Genomic DNA, 22694 nt, shown 5'->3' on the forward strand with positions numbered 1-22694 from the left:
GACAATTATGTAACAATGGTTTATCCTTATAAAACATGGATACGAAGATCTGTTTCTAATATGTGAATAAAAAATACCCTCTACTAGTCAAAGTTACTACTTACACAAATAGAACTTTTCATACAAGAAATTTAATTTGATAGAAATTAAGTGGCCCAGAAGATGATTTATTAATTTGGTGAGAAGCAAGTTAATGCCCTATACCCTGTTACCGGATGCCTAGCAAGCAGTCATGAAGCCTAGAAACGACACATCAGAAATATCAATTTTAAATTAGAGTCATGCCCTAAGGGAAAGGTTGGGCTTATAAGAAATACACATCTATGTAATCTGTATCACTGAAAGTTAGGCCCTGAAAGTTCACAGGGATTCCTTGTCTAGGGATTCCTTGTCCTTGCTACACCATTGTGGGATTTTTTTAAAGCGTTTGCAAGCATTGTTCCTTAAAAAAAAAAAAAAGCATCTTGTTGCTGTCTAGTCAACCACCAAAATCACGCGGTTCACCTGTCACCCTCCCATGTCTACCCATGGACTCTTGCTCCTAAATGGAAGTTGACAGCCTGGACCCCATTAGTCCTATTCTCTAAAACCAGCTCCCCAACCATGCACTCATCTGCAGTTTCTTACACCGAAAACTCTCCTCCCCTCCCCATCATCTTGCAGTCCAACTGTTCCTCCCACCTGCTATCTACCAATTTGTCACAATGATCTCAACTGCTGACGTTTTTGTTACTACAACATTACCCCAGAATTCTGTGTGTGCAGTGGCAAGGGGTAGACAGAGCTGAAGGTAATCTGACAAATTAAAAGGCAGCAATGATAAAGAACAAGTTAAAATCTATGAGCTCTCTCTATGCAGTAAAAGACACCCAGAAGGCTGGGAGAGAGAGAGGAATTTGGCTGGAGGAATTTATACAGGAGTATGATCCAAGAACCTTGATAAGAGTTTTTACATGTCATTTTATATTTGTTTTCTTTTTCATCTGATCAGACTTTTACAAAATCTGGGTTTGACCACCACTCCCATTTCCCCATAAAATAATAAAAGCTAGATTGTGGCTGGCCCCACAGAGGTACACAAGGAGGGAAAGAGAGTTACACACATAGGGCAGCCACATCTCTGCTACTGTATTCTCAGCAACCAAGGACAGGGCTGACAGAGACTACAAAGAGGATATGGCTAGATACCGAATAAGGAAAAGAAAGTGGTCTAGCGAAGGTCTGAATTCATACATATGTACAGGTGTTACAGCCTCTATTTTTGTGTGTATTTTCCCAATGCTCCTGCAAGTATTCGGGTCTCAGCCAGCCAGAATGCTGAAAGAGAAATTCTACACACTCACAACCCGACCCTAATACAAGCTCTGGCCAGAACAGTGTGAAGAACTAACCTCTATTAAATGGTAGGATAAGGAAATTCTGGGTGTCCCCAGATGAGACATTTTTTATTAAAATATTTTTTAAAAATCATTTTTTTCCTAGTGGAAAAAAACCTGTGCTATACGTATCTCTTTGATTAACCACTCTTCTAAAGGGTGTTTTCTCTCAGAAATATTATGCCTGTTACACATTTCACTTACCAGAGCACCACTGCTGAGGAGAATCATGAAGACAATGAAGGTTTCAAACCAGTTGTGTTCTACTATCTTATAGCAGGTTTTTCGAAGATTCCACCAGATTTTTCCTTTCTTATCTTCTAGGCTGACTTGACAGAATTTGAACTTCCGTACACAGCCTAGTAATCAGGACAATAAATTTTGACAAATCAATTTGTGATATTATTTTGAAATAGTAAATCACTGCTGACAAGTTAAATTTTGATACTAAGTTTCTGCTATCCTCCTGACTCTACATCAAACAGGGAATCAGAGACAGTGATATAGTTGAGCTCACTTTCATTTACAACTTTTTTATAAAATGTACATACAGAACTAGAAAACAAATCGTAGCTACCAAAAGGCAGAGACTAAAGGACTGATCCTGTAGACATTTATACATGAGTAACTTCACTCATATGAATATGTTCCACGTGTGTTTTTGTAGGATTGGTCCCTAAGAAAATATGACAGTATTTTTAATTAAAACAGTGTAATTATATACTAGGATATTGTAAAATGGTCAGTCTAGTAATTTGGACTCAAAATGTAGTTTTTTTTGGTGAGGGGGTGGAATCAACTTTCTGTATAGCCTAACATGAAAATAAGTTTCCTTTTGTGGAAATATTTTCTCTACTAAAAAATTAGAGTCGGAAATAAATTAGATTTTTTTAAAATGCTGTTTTAATTATATCTACTAAGTTTAAGAACCAGATCCTACCAAGATTTACCAGTTGTAGGGCTTACTATTGTGGGTAGTTCCATAGGCAGATTACTCAACAGCAGCAAATAGTGTAGTAAGTGTTTTGCACCATTTATCCCATCAAACCCAATTCTGCAAATATTTATTCACATAAGTAATCCCACTGGATAAAGTGAAGTTATGTATGGCACAAGTCGCTGCAGGATTTGACTTTTAATTAATAACAAACTTTTATTTCAAAAATGATTTTACCTTGATAGTTCCCCTTTCAATTTCTATGAACCTTTTTCCAAGAGGTTTACTTGAATGCTACAACTTGTAAATAACAATTCTGTTGTACATGTGCACAAAATAATAGTGATATTCAATATATTTTTCAGTGGGAGAAAAAAACAGAATTTATACACACGCTAATTATGGTTTCTCCACATCAGGAAATCTCAGCAAGCTGGATGATTAAAATATTTAGTTCCTGTCAGAAATATTTAAACGCCTGCATAATCCACCTTGTTGCAGACATCAAAGATAAATGCTGACTGGTGTGAAATGTCAGCACCATAGCTATCTTTTTTGGCATTGTTCTTTTTCTGTTTTAAATCCTATTACTTTTGACACCAACTTTGAAACTTAACGCACTTCCTTGGTGATTTGGGGTTATATTTCTGCTCACGTTTTTGCTTATGCAAGTAGTCCTATTGATTTTGTTCCTTTGTTGTTGTTTTTCCTCCCAATTTGGAGAACACTATTACGTTTCCCTTTTCTCCTACTGGAATAAAAATGAATAAGACTGGGCTATTTTACTTCCCTGTTTGTAAATCATCACCAGTGGTGTCAGCCTGAATGTGATCTGAGAATGGTATTCACTAATTTTATGCAGACACAGCACTGAAACCACATTTTGGTGCACCCCTCCTTTCCACATCTCCCATCATCAACATACTTTGTTGCTCTTGTAAGATAATATTGTATCTTTTTGGAGGGAGAAGGATTTTGTTGTTGTTTCTGAATAAATCTAGAGGAAAGGCCATGAGTTCATACTTACAGAATGTAACCACCAAGTGATTGAGGATCAAAAGATAATTGAGACAGTAAAAGGCATTCCAGATTTCTAGCCAAGTCAAATGTAATACAATAGGAATCAACCTCTGAATTCATACAGGAAGAAAATTTCTGAAAACTGGAAATCTATTACATGTCAGAAAATTATCATTTAGTCAATTTGAGAGACACTCCTCTCCTTTTCGCATATTCCTTCATGCATTTGCATATAAGGAGAGGCCCGCTCTGACTCTCTTCTCTACTCATCACCAGGGAGTTAAGGTATCATTCTTTTTAGTCCAATCAAACATCACTTACTTTCCTCCCCGTCTGATGTGGGGTGGGGGGGAGGGGAAGGGGGTATCTGAAATGTTGACCAGATACAGTATTGCCAATCTCAAATGTTCCAGAATCATGAGTCAGGCCTCAAACATAATGAGAGTGGATTAAATATCATGAAATTTAAAAGAATACTACATTTTGGGTTCATTTTGTGTTTTCTGGTTTCTGAGTCTTTAGGGTGCACTCAAGCATTCTGCTGCATCTAGGAGGGCTAGAAACTTTAAAAAAAAAAAAAGCCTGAGATTTCGTTAACATAACTTCAGGAACAGGGTGGGGCTTTAAGGAAAACATCAAATATCGCAAGAACTGATAACACTGAACATATCACAACATTCATGCCAGGATAATCTTGAGGCCAAACTAAACAACAGATATCTATATATGAAAAGAAAACCTACATAGGCAAGCTAAACTGATATGAAACAGGTTTAAATTGATTTAAGAGCATTTCCAGATACAAGTTTCCACTGATTTAATGAAATAGTTTGAAATGCAGCTGATACTGGCCACTGTCATACACAGGATATTGGACTATAACCACGTGGCCACATGGTTCAATTTCACATGGCCATGTCTGCTGGGGGTTTGGTGGGGTTTATTTTTTTGTTCAAACATACCACTTGTAGAACTGTCAAAGTGATCTAAAGAATGTGTACTTCGAGATTTTGGAAATATGTCTGCCAAGTATGCTACCCATACTGCAAGGCTTGCTTCCATAGTGAGTACACAAGGGTCTAGAGTACATTATTTGTACTTACCTGTTCCACAAAGGACAATTCAGATGCCATCTGAGAATGACACCTAATGCATTGCATGGCATCAGGAGTGTGCAAAAAGGACCTCAAAAAGTGATTCAGAGAAGCCCACTCAAGGGATGAAGCCAATGCATGGCACTAGCAATCCTAGCTTTGGAAATAATAGATTATGGATGACCTCTGCCAGGGAATGATCAATGCAGTGAAATTTTGGATCTTTGCAATTCTTTGTTGTGTTGGTAAAATTATGGCCAGAGCTATGTCTGTTTTGACCCATGGGTGAGCAATTCTTTGCATTGGGTTCAGAAGCTCTTCTTGATTTTGAAGAACTGGTGGGCATGAGTCCTTTCCATCAGCTTTCCAGTTATCAATGGTCAGCTTCTCTGGGCAGGACACTGACTAGCTTATTGTCTATGAAAGGATATAGGTTTCTAATTTATGACCTGTACCTTGCTGTGACTACTGCTAGTTGTTACTTAAAATTCTGAGGGCAGAAAGGGTGGATCAGAAGAAAGAGTCTTGTACAGAAATTGTGACCTCTTATACACAAATGCTCATTTTGTCTTTGTCGTGCTGAGGATATCATTGGTTTGGAGAAAAATCTATCCAGGTTTCTTTGGAAGCTTCTGCTTCAGATTTCTCCCTCTGCCATGGTAATAGTGTCTTCCTGAATATCCTTGCTGCTAGTAGCAACCAGTAGATTGCTATGCTGGCTTTGATAGTGAGGTCTGAGGCCTCTCTGTATTCTCAGCTACTAACTTATCTGAAGTTTTCCCAAACTTCTCTGTCTGATCTGTGCATTTGGATGTATAAGGTATCTATTTAGGATGACTGATTGCTACTCAGGGTGTAACATGGCTTCCTTGCGGCCAGCAAGTTAAAAGCCATTGCTCTGGTCACAAATCACATCAAGGGTTTGACAAGAAAAGAGCCCCAGATGTCACAAGGATCATACCCCTAGATGATGAGCTACTTGCTTTCTACTGAGTAGGCTTTCCTTACTAAATATATGAAAAACTTTTGGTCTAAATGGTGATAGCTGCAGCTTTGAAACTGCTGTATTCTGTGTCATCACTCTTATGATCTATGTGGTCTTTTGGAAGTAATTTTCCTTCTGAAAGTGTTTCGCTGGTGAAGCTACTGCTGCACCAAACTTAGGCTCCCAAATCTTATGAAATTTCTTTGTTTTCATATCACATTTTAGTTTAACACTTGATTTTAATCAGATGTCCTTTTAGAACGCATCTGCCAGAAACTATGTATTTAATATTGCTTGAAAAGGAAGGCATTTCACTAATGTTAGTAAGTTCCTTGTAAGCCACTGGCACCCTGTCCTGGGAAAGTCCTGCAGTTTTTTTCCTTTCCTTCTCTCCTAATGGTGCATGTGTGGTAGCTCCTCTGGCTATTTACAGAGGACAGATAGCATGTTATTCATCCTGGCCTGGGGACCATACCACCACAGTGGGGTACCGGTACAAATACTTCAGTTGTGGAAGTAGCTTGTTAGATGTCCCTAGGAGCCTAAAAGGTTGCCTACCTGCTCCCCCAGGCTGGCAAGCACCCAAGTACTGCAGATGCAGCCTATTACTACTCAGGGCTTTACTCAGTAACTCAGGGGTCCTTTTGAACATTGGAAGGGATTTCCCATTTACTCCTCTAATGGTGTAGTTCTGCAGGGCGTGGAATCCTGATGAGTCTCTGTTCTGGTCACAGGCTGCCTGACATGCTTCTTATGCTTTAGTGTGAAGCCAGTCTGTGGAGTAGGGGAAGGGTGGAGAGAAAGACCCTTTCCCAGCCTTTCAAACTCAAAGCCCCCTTCCCTGGGAAAAAAAAAAAAAAGGATTACGGCTGATAATCAAAAGACACAATTCCCATTCTGCTGCTGCCTGAAAACTGAGCCTCTTTACCTGGCAGAGCAAGGTTCTTGGGCAGAAACTCAGACAGGCACAATTCCCATTACACTTCTGGCTGAGGGAAGGCTTCACAGGAGTAACAGGCTACTCTGCATGCCCAGTCATGCTGCAGCGTAGAAGAGGGGCTGAACCTCTGATTTTCACCCCACCTGTTCATTAACAACACTAATTGCTGCCTTGTGAAGAACACACATGCTTTTGCCCTTTTGGGACCTGGAGTCTCTGGGGTTTGAAAAACTTACCCCTCAGCGTCATGAAAATCCTCCAATTCATAGTGGGAGGAAAGGGAGCACTGCTTCTTCCCCCAAGAGCTGAGGACCCACTTTAGTATCTACGAGGGAAGGTTTGGGTCCTTTCAGGGTTCTCTCCCCCCTCCAGCCCAGGTTTGAGCTGAAGGGAGGGCTTAGTCCTGGATCCCCCCACAAAAACAGTGGACCTCATCTGAATTCCAAAGGTGGGTGGTGCTGTCATTAGATGAATGAAGAGAGAAGCTGTGCAACAGCAGATGGATGAGAGGATGAGACGGGTATGAGGTAAATGGACAAAAATTTCAGGGGGAGGGGAACAGGTTTTGAAAAATGCTGTGAAGGTACGTTTGCAACAGATTCCCTGCTAGACTGCTATGGCAGGGGAAGAAGGTGGCCAGGCGCCGGCACTGGGAAGATCTGCAGCCTCATCCTCTCTGGCCTCCTTGATTCCCACAGTGTTAGTTTTTAGTATTTTCATAGTTCCCACTGTTTGCCAGAAGCTGGGAATGGGCAACAGGGGAAGGATCTCTTGGTGATTACCTGTTCTGTTCATTCCCTCTGGGGCACCTGGCATGGGCCACTGCCAAAAGACAGGATACTGGGTTAGATGGACCTTTGGTCTGACCCAGTATGGCCGTTCTTATGTTCTTATAGTGCCTTTCCCTTCATTTTATCAAATTACACAGCTGTTAAAAATGCCATCCTCATCTGTAGATGACCCCACAAGTCTCCTGTCTTTGAACACCTCTGCTACTTCTTCGTACCCTACTGTATCAACATTTTGTCCTTGCCCTTGAAAGCTAGACAGCACCACTGCACACATCTTGGATCCTGTTTCTTATTGTGTCCCCCTCACTGCCTCCTCTCCAACACCAGCCTTGCCACTTTCTTTCTCTCACTCACAGCCTGATGTCTTCCTCCCTGTAGCCCCTCTGCATGAAATATCAATCCTAGTGTGCAAAGCCCCCACTCTCTCCTCATTCAAATGCCTCCAAAAGACTCACTACTTCCATGAGTCTCACAAACATTAACCCTTAGCCCTGGTCTACACTAGGAGTTGAGGCTGAATTTAGCAGCATTAAAATCGATTCAACCCTGCACCCGTCCACACGACGAAGCCCTTTTTTTCAACCTAAAGGGCTCTTAAAATCTATTTCCTTACTCCACCCCCGACAAGGGGATTAGCACTGAAATCGGCCTTGCTGGGTTGAATTTGGGGTACTGTGGATGCAATTAGACGGTATTGGCCAGTGCTCCATTGTGACCGCTCTGGACAGCACTCTCAACTCAGATGCACTGGTCAGGTAGACAGGAAAAGGCCCATGAACTTTTGAATTTCATTTCCTGTTTGGCCAGCGTGGCAAGCTGTAGGTGAGTGCAGAGCTCATCAGCAGAGGTGACCATGATGGAGTCCCAGAAGTGCAAAAGAGCTCCAGCATGGACCGAACGGGAGGTACGGGATCTGATCGCTGTATGGGGAGAGGAATCTGTGCTATCAGAACTCCGTTCCAGTTTTCAAAATGCCAAAATATTTGTAAAAATCTCCCAGGACATGAAGGACAGAGGCCATAACAGGAACCCGAAGCAGTGCTGCGTGAAACTTAAGGAGCTGAGGCAAGCCTACCAGAAAACCAGAGAGGCAAACGGCCGCTCCGGGTCAGAGCCCAAAACATGCCGCTTCTATGATGAGCTGCATGCCATTTTAGGGGGTTCAGCCACCACTACTCCAGCCATGTTGTTTGACTCCTTCAATGGAGATGGACGCAACACAGAAGCAGGTTTTGGGGACGAGGAAGATGATGAGGTTGTAGATAGCTCACAGCAAGCAAGCAGAGAAACCGGTTTTCCCGACAGCCAGGAACTGTTTCTCACCCTGGACCTGGAGCCAGTACCCCCCGAACCCACCCAAGGCTGCCTCCCGGACCCGCCAGTCGGAGAAGGGACCTCTGGTGAGTGTACCTTTTTAAATAGTATACCTGGTTTAAAAGCAAGCGTGTTTAATGATTAATTTGCCGTGGCATTCCCAGCCAGTACAGCTACTGGAAAAGTCTGTTAATGTGTCTGGGGATGGAGCGGAAATCCTCCAGGGACATCTCCATAAAGCTCTCCTGGATGTACTCCCAAAGCCTTTGCAAAAGGTTTCTGGGGAGGGCAGCCTTATTTCGTCCACCATGGTAGGACACTTTACCACGCCAGGCCAGTAGCACATAGTCGGGAATCACTGCAGAACAAAGCATTGCAGTGTATGTTTGCTGGCGTCAAACAACATCCGTTCTTTATCTTTCTGTGTTAACCTCAGGAAAGTGATACCATTCATGGTCACCTGGTTGAAATAGGATGCTTTTCTTAAGGGGACATTCAGAGGTACCTGTTCCTGCTGGGCTGTTTGCCTGTGGCTGAACAGAAATGTTCCCCGCTGTTAGCCATGGGGAGGTGGGTTAGCCACATGGTGGGGGGAGGCAAAATGTGACCTTGTAACAAAAGCACATGTGCTATTTATGTAATGTTAACAGCAAGGTTTACCGTGAAAGCGTGTACCCATTATTCTATAAAATGTGTTTTTTTAAATACCACTGTCCCTTTTTTTTTCCTCTACCAGCTGCATGTGTTTCAAGGATCACAGGATCTCCTCCTTCCCAGGGGCTAGCAAAGATCAGAAGGCGAAAAAACCGCACTCGCGATGAAATGTTCTTTGAGCTCATGCTGTCCTCCCACACTGACAGAGCACAGACGAATGCGTGGAGGCAGACAATGTCAGAGTGCAGGAAAGCACAAAATGACCGGGAGGAGAGGTGGAGGGCTGAAGAGAGGGCTGAAGCTGAAAGGTGGCGGCAGCGTGATGAGAGGAGGCAGGATTCAATGCTGAGGCTGCTGGAGGATCAAACTAATATGCTCCAGCGTATGGTTGAGCTGCAGGAAAGGCAGCTGGAGCACAGACCGCCTCTACAGCCTCTGTGTAACCAACCGCCATCCTCCCCAAGTTCCATAGCCTCCTCAGCCAGACGCCCAAGAACACGGTGAGGGGGCCTCCTGCCATCCAGCCACTCCACCCCAGAGGACTGCCCAAGCAACAGAAGGCTGGTATTCAATAAGTTTTAAAGTTTTAAACTTTTAAAGTGTGGTGTTGCCTTGTCCTTCCCTCCTCCCCCACCCCTCCCGGGCTACCTTGGCAGTTATCCCCCCATTTGTGTGATGAATTAATAAAGAATGCATGAATGTGAAGCAACAATGACTTTTATTGCTTCTGCAAGCGGTGATCGAAGGGAGGAGGGGAGGGTGGTTAGCTTACAGGGAAGCAGAGTGAACCAAGGGGCAGGGGGTTTCATCGAGGACAAACAAACAGAACTGTCACTCCGTAGCCTGGCCAGTCATGAAACTGGTTTTCAAAGCTTCTCTGATGCGCACCACACCCTCCTGTGCTCTTCTAACTGCCCTGGTGTCTGGCTGTGCGTAACCAGCGGCCAGGCGATTTGCCTCAACCTCCCACCCCGCCATAAATGTCTCCCCCTTACTCTCACAGATATTGTGGAGCGCACAGCAAGCAGTAATAACAGTAAAAAGAAAAGGAGTATTTGTAGCTCCTTTTCTTTTTGCGAATATAGACTAACACGGCTGCTACTCTGAAACCAGTAATAAGAGTGGGAATATTGGTTTCACTGAGGTCTAACCGAGTCAGTAAACTCTGCCAGCGCGCTTTTAACCATCCAAATGCACATTCTACCACCATTCTGCACTTGCTCAGCCTGTAGTTGAACAGCTCCTGACTACTGTCCAGGCTGCCTGTGTATGGCTTCATGAGCCATGACATTAAGGGGTAGGCTGAGTCCCCAAGGATAACTGTAGGCATTTCAACATCCCCAACGGGTATTTTCTAGTCTGGGAATAAAGTCCCTTCCTGCAGCTTTTGAAACTGACCAGAGTTCCTGAAGATGCAAGCGTCATGTACCTTTCCCGGCCATCCCACGTTGATGTTGGTGAAACGTCCCTTGTGATCCACCAGAGCTTGCAGCACTATTGAAAAGTACCCCTTGCGGTTTATGTACTCGCTGGCTTGGTGCTCCGGTGCCAAGATAGGGATATGGGTTCTGTCTATGGCCCCACCACAGTTAGGGAATCCCATTGCAGCAAAGCCATCCACTATGACCTGCACATTTCCCAGGGTCACTACCCTTCATATCAGCAGATCTTTGCTTGCGTTGGCTACTTGTATCACAGCAGCCCCCACAGTAGATTTGCCCACTCCAAATTGATTCCCGACTGACCAGTAGGTGTCTGGAGTTGCAAGCTTCCACAGGGCTATTGCCACTCACTTCTCAACTGTGAGGCTGCTCTCATCTTGGTATTCTTGCGCCTCAGGGCAGGTGAAAGCAAATCACAAAGTTCCATGAAAGTGCCCTTACGCATGCGAAAGTTTCGCAGCCACTGGAAATCATCCCAGACCTGCAACACTATGCGGTCCCATCAGCCTGTGCTTGTTTCCTGGGACCAGAATCGGCGTTCCACCGCATGAACCTGCCCCATTAGCACCATGATGCCCACATTGCCAGGGCCCGTGCTTTGAGAGAAGTCTGTGTCCATGTCCTTATCACTCTTGTCGCTGTGCTGATGTCGCCTACTCGCCTGGTTTCTCTTTGCCAGGTTCTGGTTCTGCATATACTGCTGGATAATGCACGTGGTGTTTAATGTGCTCCTAATTCCCAAGGTGATCTGAGCAGGCTCCATGCTTGCCATGGTATGGCGTCTGCATAGAAAAAAGGCACGGAACGATTGTCTGCCGTTGCTCTGTCGGAGGGAGGGGCGACTGACGACATGGCTTACAGGGAATTAAAATCAACAAAGGGGGTGGCTTTACATCAAGGAGAAACAAAAACAACTGTCACACAGAATGGCCCCCTCAAGGTTTGAACTCAAAAACCTGGGGTTAGCAGGCCAATGCTCAAACCACTGAGCTATCCCTCCCCCCGGTATTTCAGGCAGGACTGAGTCTCCATTAAACTTTTCAAGGTGCCCCAATAGACCTCATCGAAACGATTGTCGGCTGTTGATTTCAGGGAGGGAGGGAGGGGGAAGCAAATGAATACAAAACAAATCTGGTTTATTTCTTGTTTTGATCCACTCCATCTATCTTTTACATCTTTGGCTGGCAGCGGACGGTGCAGTAGGACTGCTAGCCATCCTCATCTCCTGGCTGATCGCCAGAAGACGGTACAATAGAACTGCCAGCAGGACTAAAGAGAATGACCCGGTCGAGCCACTCCTATTTTAGTCCCTGCGCCCATGTCTGCCCAGGCGCTCCTGACTGACCTTACCGAGGCAGCCAGGAGCACCTCGGACATGATGATGATGGTTATCAGGCCTATTGCACCGTCTGCTGCCACAAGGCAATAGGTTGCTGCTGTGTAGCAATGCAGTACCGTGTCTGCCAGCACCCGGGAGATGTACGGTGACAGTGAGCTGAGTGGGCTCCATGCTTGCCATGGTATGGTGTCTGCACAGGTGACTCAGGAAAAAAGGCGTGAAACGATTGTCTGCCGTTGCTTTCACGGAGGGAGGGAGGGCCTGTTGACATGTACCCAGAACCACCCGCGACATGTTTTTGTCCCATTAGGCATTGGGATCTCAACCCAGAATTCCAATGGGTGGTGGAGACTGCGGGAACTGTGGGATAGCTACCCAAAGTGCAACGCTCCGGAAGTCGACACTAGCCTGGGTACTGTGGAAGCACTCTGCCGAGTTAATGCACTTAAAGCATTTTGTGTGGGGACACACACAATCGACTATATAAAAATGATATCTAATAAACTGACTTCTATAAATTCAACCTAATTAGTAATTAGTATATTTTCCCAAACTTGTCTTGGGTAGAACCAGTAAGACAATATAAATTGATAAAAACTGTATACGAAATCATCAAGCCTAAGACTGACATCTCAAGAGTAGGCAAGATAAAAAGACTGAGGAAATCCCTTTCCTCCAGTTTAAAAACTATCCTCTGGGTCTCGCAGTGCATCTTAATTTATTTGTGTCTGTCTTTTGGAATAGAAACTCCTTAGGGCAAAGACTTTTTTGCCTTGTACAGCAATAAGCATATTGCCGGCACTTAAGTTATAGATAACATAACTATGCATCCGATGAAGTGAGCTGTAGCTCACGAAAGCTTATGCTCAAATAAATTGGTTAGTCTCTAAGGTGCCACAAGTACTCCTTTTCTTTTTGCGAATACAGACTAACACGGCTGTTACTCTATAACTTGGAACACTTATTAATGTGTCAAAATAAAGGAAAAGTGTTCTACAGGATTTAACAAATAGGGTGTATTAAAGGCGCAATTTACGACTACGATAATTATTTATTCTGTATACAGTTTTTAACAATTTATATTGTCTTACTGGTTCTACCCAAGACAAGTTTGGGAAAATATACTAATTTCCCAAATAAATATGATGAGAAAAACAATAAATATTCTGATTAGAACAAAAGTAAACTTTTCATGCAATATAGGTTTGTAAGAACCACCTATAGTAATATGTCCCAGATGGTGCTCCTGACCCAGTCACAGGAAGGTTCTAGATCATAGGGCTGGTGTGGAGAGGAGGCCGTGGAGTGTTTGTATGGAGTTGATTAGTGAGAGTGGGCCCAGCTTCCTGCTCTGAGCTTTAAGATCTCTGCATGGGGTCACCACGCCTATGATTTTTGCCCACCCAGTTTGGACCCTGAGTGGGTTGCAAAAGAAGACAAAATGCAGTTGGTGCGTTACCTTAGTAAAAAGTTTAGGAACCACTGATCTGTATAGTCCACTTCCACCTTGGAAAGCTCTGTTTTCATTATGAGGTCTGAAGGATTTAGTTGTGCGAATTTCATATTCTAGCAGAGCCCAAGAGCTTTCATGCCCACTTGGTCACTAACACTTTTCCCATTCTTTTTCAGAGATGAGTCAAACATAAAATATCTTAAAACATTTTAATGACCCCAGAGGTAAAATCCTAGCTCTCCCTGGAGTGTCATTTGTTCCCACGACAATCTGTTACACATAGATAGGGCCCTACCAAATTCACCGTCCATTTTGGTCAATTCCATGGTCATAGGATTTTAAAAATCGTCAATTTCATGATTTCAGATATTTAAATCTGAAATTTCATGGTGTTGTAATTGGAGGAATCCTGGCCCAAAAAGGAGTTGTGTGTGTGTGTGGGGGGGTCCACATGGTTATTATAGGGGGGGTTGCGGTATTGTTACCCTTACTTCTGCACTGCTGCCGATGGTGGTACTGCCTTCAGAGTTGGGCGGCCAGAGAGCGGTGGCTGCTGATTGGGAATCCAGCTCTGAAGGCAGAGCCACTGCCAGCAATAGTGCTGAGGTAAGGATGGTATGGTAGGGTATTGCCACCCTTACTTCGGCACTGCTGCCTTCAGAGCTGGGCCCTCAGTCAGCAGCTGATCCTCTCTGGCCGCCCAGCTCTGAAGACAGCAGCACAGAAGTAAGGATGGCATGGTATGGTATGGTATGGTATTGCTGCCTTCAGAGCTAGGTGCTCAGCAGGGCCAATCAGAGGGGGAGCCAGGAGGGCCATTTGGCCTGGGCCTCAAGCTCAAAGGGGGCCTCAAATTTAGACACTTGCATTGCATATTTTTGTCAGTTTGCCTGCATCAGTGGCTTTGGGTGAATGCACTTTCAATGTGTTGAAGCAGGTGAAGAACTATCACTGTTCAACTATGGGACAAGAGCGTTTGAATGGGCTCACCATGCTTAATATCAACTGTGACATTGCACGAAACCTAGATTTTTCCTCAATTAGTGCACTTGCACAAAAAAAGGCTAGAAAAGCATTTGTTAAATAAAAAAAAATTCAAATTACGTGTCTCTCTTTTTTTGGTGCCTTATTTTGTTTTCATGGGTCAATATATTTTTCATTTTTATTATGGCTAGGGGCCTCAAAAGCTGGAAGCGGCCCTGGCCTCTCTGGACCTCTGAGAGGGCCTGGCACTCAGCCAACAGCTGCCGCTCTCTGGCCACCCAGCTCTGAAGGCAGCGAAGAAGTAAGGGTGGCAATACCGCAACCTCCCTGCAACTCCCTTTTGGGTGAGAACCCCCAGTGAGAGAAATGCTGGTCTCTCCCATGAAATTATGTATAGTATAGAGTAAAAGTACACAAAAGACCAGATTTCACAGTCTGTGACGCATTTTTCATGGCCACGAATTTGGTAGGGCCCTCCACATAGACTATACTGTATTTCATCAGCTCACATAAAAATACTATATACTCCTACAACTTTTACTGGAATGACCAAGAGCATATACTTTACAGCCCCAATAATCTCATCTTGAGTTATTCAAAATGCCTAGTTAACTAAAAGTTGGTTACATCCTTGACAGCAATGCATATCATGCATTTAGATAAAACTATTTGTAATGAAATGTGAAATACTCAAAAATTTAGTGGGTTTTTTTGCATTCCATTAAGAATTTGAAAATGGTCCTGAGTTGCAAAAATATTTATGGTTTGTAATTTTTTCTTCTTGAAAATGGGTCCATTTTCACACAAAAATGAGAACAATTCTAAGTCACAAGGGACCTAATCTGAGCCAAATGTTGATTTGAAGTTCTATCTTAAAAGCTTCAACGTTGTTATGAAACATTTTAATTTTGTAGAAAAATAGAAGTGCAAAAATTGTCCAAAGTGAAATGGTGAAAACTTACATTGAAGATGCCTTTCAAACTTTTTGGAAACTAGGCCTAGGCTGTATAGATTTTGTCCTTTGTGTTTGTGAACATGGGGATAATAATACTAACCTTCTTTATAAAGTGCTTTGAGCTCTACTGATAAAAGCTCTCTATAAGAACTCCATATTTTTATTATCAGATTTTTCACATTGTTAAGCAGTGTGTACATTTACGGTGCTATACAAATGAAATTCCAAAATATCACCTTTTTGACATCTCAAAATTTCTGAATGTTCAGATTTTCCTAATTTGGCCCTTTGAAGTTTATGGACTTAACTTTCTTTGCCTCAATCCCTCCCCTGTCTCCAATAATTTAAATCTACCTTTTCTGGTAAAAGTAGGTTTTTATAAAATGGGCATAATTTAGAAAACTGTAATTAGAATGTCAGAAAAGAATAACCAGTACCATTTTAAACATTTCCATTTATTTTATTTTTGAAATATTATTAATGGATCAAGAGGACCGGGCAGGACCTTCAACAAGTTTCATATTGACCCAACATGAATGAAACTATGTCAAGAGTGCTAAAAAGGGTTTTAGTCATAAATTAAAGATTAAAATGTAGTCCCAAAATATACTCATCAGAAATCAAAAAGATGGTAAAATATTGTAAGATAACATACAAAATTTGAATTATGCATTGTGGGATTTCATTAGGGCCCAATCCTGCAAAAGAATACACCCAAACAGAGTTCCATTAGAATCAATAGGATATGAACGTGTGGGTAGGCTTCTTTGCAAGAAACAAGGCTGAAGGGCTTGATCCTGCAGTTTTTACTCATATGAGTACTCCATTTGACATCAAAGGGACTATTTACATGAGTGAGAGTTTGCATGACTGGGTCTCTTATTTGTTACAAAATTTAAAGTCTTAGGCCTTGATCCTGGAAAGACTATGCATATGCTTAACTTTATATACCAGGAACAGTCACATTGAGTTCAATGTGACTGTTAACAATGTGTAAATTTAAGTCAAAGTATAGATTATTGTAGGGTCAGGGCCTTAGGTTGCTTATACTTTTAGAATATCCTCTTACCGTCAGACGGCTCACCATAGAACCCTCTTTATTTGGGGGTTGGAGTCTACAACCCCTTGTCATCTAGCCTAATTTAAGCCTGGACTATAACACTGTAGCAGCCTGCACTAATGGGAATTGATACACCAAAATGTTCTTTCCATACCTTCTGCAAAACAGGCCTTTGGTTCTAGTGCTTCTTCAGAGTCAACATCTGCTTTTTCTTCTCCAAGGGAAGTTATATCAATTGTACTACCTTCAGATGAGCTGTAAATATTTAATTTCTGCAAATGAAAGCCCAGAATATAGACTTTATTTTTATCAGCATATTTATTTTGAATTGTAATTAATATTAAGCATGCAACACTATGTGCAAGGAATAACAAACATTGGTGTATGTGGCCAAAGATACATACCCCCACCCAACACAGTCAGCACTCCACAAGTGTGCAAACGATGCATCTTTATAACTGTAAACCCTAGGGCATGCTATTTCAGTTATCACATGGAATTATAAAATGTTTGGAGTAAAAATAGTAAGGAATTTTTTTTTTTTTTAACCAAACTCTGTATTTTTACTGAGTGGCCTTTCTAATACAAAGTCCATTTGAGATTTGTCATTTGCTATTGTTTTCTTACTATATTTTTCTCCTATTGCATTTTGTATCAGTACAAATTACACTGTGCGCTTCAGGATCATTTAGGAACCTAAAGATGAGAGCAGCTTTCATCATACCAGCCTCTTCAACCATAACACTGAAGATCCTGATGGTTGCCAACCATCAGGATAAAATTGTTCTCCAGAAAAATCTGGTATTTTTAAAAAGTTTTTGTTGTTATGGTTTGTTTGTTTTTTCTGGCAGGAACCATTTAAAAAAAAGTTTTTAATAATATAAAAGGAAAAAATTAAATATATGATTTTTTTACTCTAGGTTTTCTGCTATTTCTTGAACATCAGGCTGATGCAGCTAAGTAGTTCGGATTTATGTGACAAAAGATTTATAAATGGATTAGAATTACCATTGACCTCTCCATTTTATAGAAGATACTGTGTCAATTTGCCTTAATAATACTGTAAATGAGGTCACAAAATTAGAAACAGCACAATTTCCCCCAGTGGAAACACTTTATATTGGGCATGCAGACATGTAATTTGGGCACTAAGATAAGCAACTTATAAAACTGAAATTAAGCTTCAATAATATTAAAAGAGTATTTTAATTATTCAAATTATTCTCCCACTCTGACTATAATACAGATTATACTGTGAATGGCACATCTGTTTTTTCCAGCACTATGACCGAACCAAAAGAAGCCGCACAGAAAGATTTGCACAAATAGAAAAATATGAATTGACAATTCTTAATTTAAAAATTTTTCATAACCTGCAACCATTGACATGTAAACATATATTATGCTTTTTCAACAATACCTTTCAGATTTCTGAAATTTCAGAAAGGAAAAAAAAAGCATGTTAATTTAATTTCAATAGCCATTATTTTACATTCTCTTTTGCTAATGCACGTGTGTTTTCCTGTGCATTTTGAAACTACTGGTTACTCTGGTGCTCATACCTGTCCTGTCAACATACAGATATATATGTATCAATATATTTCATATACATATATATACACACACATATATATACACACACACACACATATAGAACAGCTAACACACAACTACCGAAGTACTAAATTAAACTGTAATATAAAGAAATGTCTGAATTTATTTGGTGTTCCCCATTATTGCAAGATCACTTGGCCGAAGTAATCAAAGTCTGTATCCTGATAATTTAAAAAAAGCATGGAGCTGTACTGTATAGTTAACCTTAGACAAGTCTGAGTACCAAACTAAATCAAAGTAGTTTTCATCACATCATTCTCTGGCTTATTACAATGTTATTACCATGTAGTATATAACATCAGTAATGGCTGCACTGATACATAGCTAACTGTATGTAGGGAATGATGTAAGCACACTTAGTACAACAAAAAGTCAGTTGTATGGAACTAATATTAATGAACGCAGACTTGCATTATTAAGAGATACTTTCTATACCTCAGTAGTGCCAACAGAACAGTTAGAGGCATTATTCCAATTAAAGGTGATTTAAAAAAAAAATCATGTGTGAAAACAGAAGTAGCAAGCAAATTATATTTATACATTAATTCAAACAAACTATGGAAATAGTATAATCTCTAGGTATTGAAGGATAGTTGTGTTTTTAACAGATGTAATTAAGTTACAACATTAGACTATTTAATTGTCAATATCTGGATTCACATAAAAGTGTGAGCTGCTCAGACAGTAGAATGTTATTTTAATTCTGTGTCTGGGGTATGTTCAGTAGAATCCTGATTTTACGAAGATGTAAGGGGATACCCCAAACCTTTGTCAATATATTGTTTTTCTATAGCTTGGAAAAGTAACTTTGTTGTATTTGTGAGAGAAGATATAAAGAACTTAATGACAGGGTATAGGGCAAGCTATTGTGATAGCTTTTATTAACATAATTGAACTAGTTATTTCCTAATTTACTCTTTATATACAATCTGAATATCTGGAATATTGCCTCTAAACTAATAATATTTATATATAATGTAGCCTATTTCAAATTTTTGTATGAGTATTAATTTAAAAAATTGCAAGCAAGCAGCATCAATATCAACTTTTTGCCCACAACATTTCTGAAACTGAAGAAAATACCGTTTCTGTACACTACAGTATTACATTAAGCTTTTACTTTCATCATTCCATCATGGATAGCATTTATATAGCAAAATGCTGAAGCAATGACAGGGTAAACCAAAATTATGAACCGGATTATAAAACAAATTAAGTCTTCAAAAGTACTGATTTATTATTTTAAAAAAGCAAAAAGTAAAACAAAAAAGAAACACGCTATTGAGTTGTCATAGTATATTACCTATTCGTACCATATAGTAGAAAATAATTATAACATAAAATAGTTTCCTGTCACCTGAACTGTGAGTTGCTCATTTAGCTACATTAATAGATAATGTTGAATTCAAAATAGATGATGCTTGAGAGCCTGAATTAACACAGGATAAGACAAATAATCATAATTACAAAAATAAATCTGCGTATATGATATTTGAGTTTAATTTATGATAACTTAATCCTAGAGGTTACTACTTAAATCTGGAATGTTTCTTGATTTACATTATATTCAAAGTACTTTATTTCTATGTAATAAGTATTGGTATAAACTGTTTTTGCATCACAGAGGGTTTTATGGCTTGCTTTCCTTTCTGAGGGGGAGAGGGCGGGATAATCGTGTCTGATTACTGTATTTGTTATAAAAGAAGTAAAAGCAATAAAATATGATGTATCTAATTAATAATGAAATCCCTTATGTTATGACTGCATTTCTCAGCGATACAACCACTGCAGTAGTTACGAACTGACCAGTCAACTACACACCTCATTTGGAACCTGAAGTACACAATGAGGCAGCAGCAAAGACGGGAAAAAAAAAGAAAAAAACCCCACCAAAGACAGTACAGTACTGTGTTCAACGTAAAGTACTAAAAAATAAAGGGAAAGTTTAAAAAAAGATTTGAAAAGGTAAGGAAACTGATTCTGATTGTTTCATTTAAATTAAGACGATTAAAGCAGCATTTTTCTTCCGTAAAGTTTCAAAGTTGTATTAAGTCAATGTTCAATTGTAAACTTTTGAAACACTAGAATGTTTATTCAGAGGTAAGAGCATTTCAGAGTTATGAATAACCTCCATTTCTGAAACAACGAGGTGTACTTGTGGCACCTTAGAGACTAGCATATGTATATGGGCTAAAACCCACTTCATCAGATACATGGAGTGGAAAATACAGTATGAAGATATATATACACAGTACATGAAAAGATGGGAGTTGCCTTACCAAGTCGGGGGGGCAGTTCTAATGAGACAATTCAATTAAAGTGGGCTATTATCAAAAGAAGGAAAATCACTTTTGTAGTGGTAATCTGGGTGGCCCATTTCAAACAGTTGACAAGAAGGTGTGAGTAACAGTAGGGGGAAATTAGCATGGGGAAATTAGTTTTTAGTTTTTGTAGGTACCCATCCACTCCCAGTCTTTATTCAGGCCTAATTTGATGGTGTCCAGTTTGCAAATTAATTCCAGTTCTGCAGTTTCTCGTAGGAGTCTGTTTTTGAAGTTTCTGTTGTTGAAGAATTGCCACTTTTAAGCCTGTTTTTGAGTGTCCAGGGAGGTTGAAGTGTTCTCCAACTGGTTTTTGAATGTTATAATTCTTGATGTCTCATTTGCGTCCATTTATTCTTCGGTGTAGAGACTGTCCGGTTTGGCCAATGTACATGGCAGAGGGGCATTGCTGGCACATGATGGCATATATCACATTGGTAGATGTGCAGGTGAATGAGCCCCGTATGGTGTGGCTGATGTGGTTAGGTCCTACGATGGTGTCCCTTGAATAGATATGTGGACAGGGTTGGCAACGGGAGTTGCTGCAGGGATAGGTTTCTGGGTTAGTGTTTTTGTTGTGTGGTGTGGTGTGGTGTGTAGTTACTGGTGAGTATTTGCTGCAGGTTGGGGGGCTGTCTGTAAGCGAGGACAGGCCTGTCCCCCAAGGTCCGAGAGTGAGGGATCGTCCTTCAGGATAGCTGGTAAATCCTTGATGATGCGCTGGAGAGGTTTTAGTTGGGGGCTGAGCGTGACGGCTAGTGGCGTTCTGTCACTTTCTGTTGGGCCTGTCCTGTAGTAGGTGACTTCTGGGTGCCCTTCTAGCTCTGTCAATCTGTTTCTTCTCTTCAGCAGGTGGGTACTGTAGTTTTAAGAACACTTGATAGAGATCCTGTAGGTGTTTGTCTCTGTCTGAAGGATTGGAGCAAATGCGGTTGTATCTTAGAGCTTGGCTGTAGACAATGGATCGTGTGATGTGGTCTGGATGAAAGCTGGAGGCATGTAGGTAAGTATAGCGGTCAGTAGGTTTCCAGTATAGGGTGGTGTTTATGTGACCATCGCTTATTAGCACTGTAGTGTCCAGGAAGTGGATGTCTTGTGTGGACTGGTCCAGGCTGAAGTTGATGGTGGGGTGGAAATTGTTGAAATCCTGGTGGAATTCCTCAAGGGCCTCCTTCCCATGGGTCCAGATGATGAGGATGTCATCAATGTAGCGCAAGTAGAGTAGACGCATTAGGGGACAAGAGCTGAGAAAGTGTTGTTCTAAGTCAGCCATAAATAAGTTGGCATACTCTGGGGCCATGCAGGACACCATCAAATTAGGCCTGATAAAGACTGGGAGTGGATGGGTCACTTCAAAAACTAAAAACTAATTTCCCAGGCTAATGTTACTCACACATTCTTGTCAACTGTTTGAAATGGGCCACCCTGATTACCACTACAAAAGTGATTTTTCCTCCTGTTGATAATAGCCTACTTTAATTGAATTGTCTCATTAGAACTGACCCCCCACTTGGTAATGCAACCCCCATCTTTTCATGTACCATCCATATATATCTTCCTACTGTATTTTCCACTCCATGCATCTGATGAAGTGGGTTTTAGCTCACGAAAGCTTATGCCCAAATAAGTTTGTTAGTCTCTAAGGTGCCACAAGTACTCCTCGTTGTTTTTGCTGATACAGACTAACACGGCTATCACTCTGAAACCTGTCTCCATTTCTGAAGTGTTCATAACTCTGAGGTTCTACTGTAATCGCTAACAACATAAAGTAAAAAAAAAGAGCACAGCCTTCCTATAGTGTGTGGGGAAACAGAGCCAGCTTTTGGTACTGATTGATAACTGAACTAAATTGCTTTACCATCTACAGATTTTGCATAGGGCTAACTGGTTCTGCAGAACATGGCTGTAACCAGGACGTCTAGGAAGTATATTGCCGCCCATATAGAAGTTTATAGATACATGGGGACATACCACTAGAAGTTACCAGGATGTTATCCTGCTCAATAGCAATGTGCTCTCTCTAGTTCATAAAAGGGAGGAAGGGAAGAAAATTTTCTTGTCCTTTTACTTCCCATGCTCCTACTCAAAATTACACCATACAAAGCCTTCATGTATTGAAATATACCCCCCCTTTTCTTGATGCTTTAACCTTTAACTTTGCCTGCTGTTCCTAGCATGGAGAAATAGCTTATATGATGAGAAACCGTACATCCATATGTCTCTTAGTTTCCACAAGTTCTTGCTAATATTCCCATTCCATAAAGACAAGTATTCTGAACATTTCACACATTGGTTATGTCCTCTATTTTAGCACAGTTAATTCTTAACATTTGCCTAGACATTAGAAGGGTCAGGAAAATCTGTGTATAATTTTCTTGTTGTCTGGAAGGAATTCTAATTTTTACAGGAGACAGT

At 41.1% G+C, this 22694-nt stretch overlaps 2 protein-coding genes across 8 annotated transcripts in view; one reads left to right on the forward strand and one right to left on the reverse strand.

The window, feature by feature from the left end:
- Positions 1–22694, forward strand: part of LOC141995939 (uncharacterized) — a 181444-nt gene that overhangs the window by 90655 nt on the left and 68095 nt on the right. For 4 of the 7 annotated variants that reach the window (XM_074967490.1, XM_074967492.1, XM_074967489.1 and 1 more), the window contains 2 exons: positions 8144–8543; positions 9194–9755. In XM_074967490.1, the coding sequence (XP_074823591.1) occupies positions 8147–8543; positions 9194–9615 (819 nt within the window). In that variant the 5' untranslated portion in view covers positions 8144–8146 and the 3' untranslated portion in view covers positions 9616–9755. Of the gene's footprint in view, positions 1–8143; positions 8544–9193; positions 9756–19732; positions 19924–22694 lie in introns of those variants that run through there. The other 3 variants (XR_012641444.1, XR_012641445.1, XR_012641443.1) reach the window with 1 other exon arrangement.
- The window catches only part of LOC141995938 (sodium channel protein type 2 subunit alpha-like), a 286439-nt gene that overhangs the window by 35151 nt on the left and 228594 nt on the right, over positions 1–22694 (reverse strand). Inside the window, exons 20-21 of the mRNA XM_074967488.1 lie at positions 16499–16616; positions 1581–1735 (exon numbers count right to left, since the gene is read on the reverse strand). Coding sequence (XP_074823589.1) covers positions 1581–1735; positions 16499–16616 — 273 coding nt within the window. The remainder of the gene's footprint in view (positions 1–1580; positions 1736–16498; positions 16617–22694) is intronic.

This window comes from Natator depressus, chromosome 11 (genome assembly GCF_965152275.1).
Source record: "Natator depressus isolate rNatDep1 chromosome 11, rNatDep2.hap1, whole genome shotgun sequence".
NCBI lineage: Eukaryota > Metazoa > Chordata > Testudines > Cheloniidae > Natator > Natator depressus.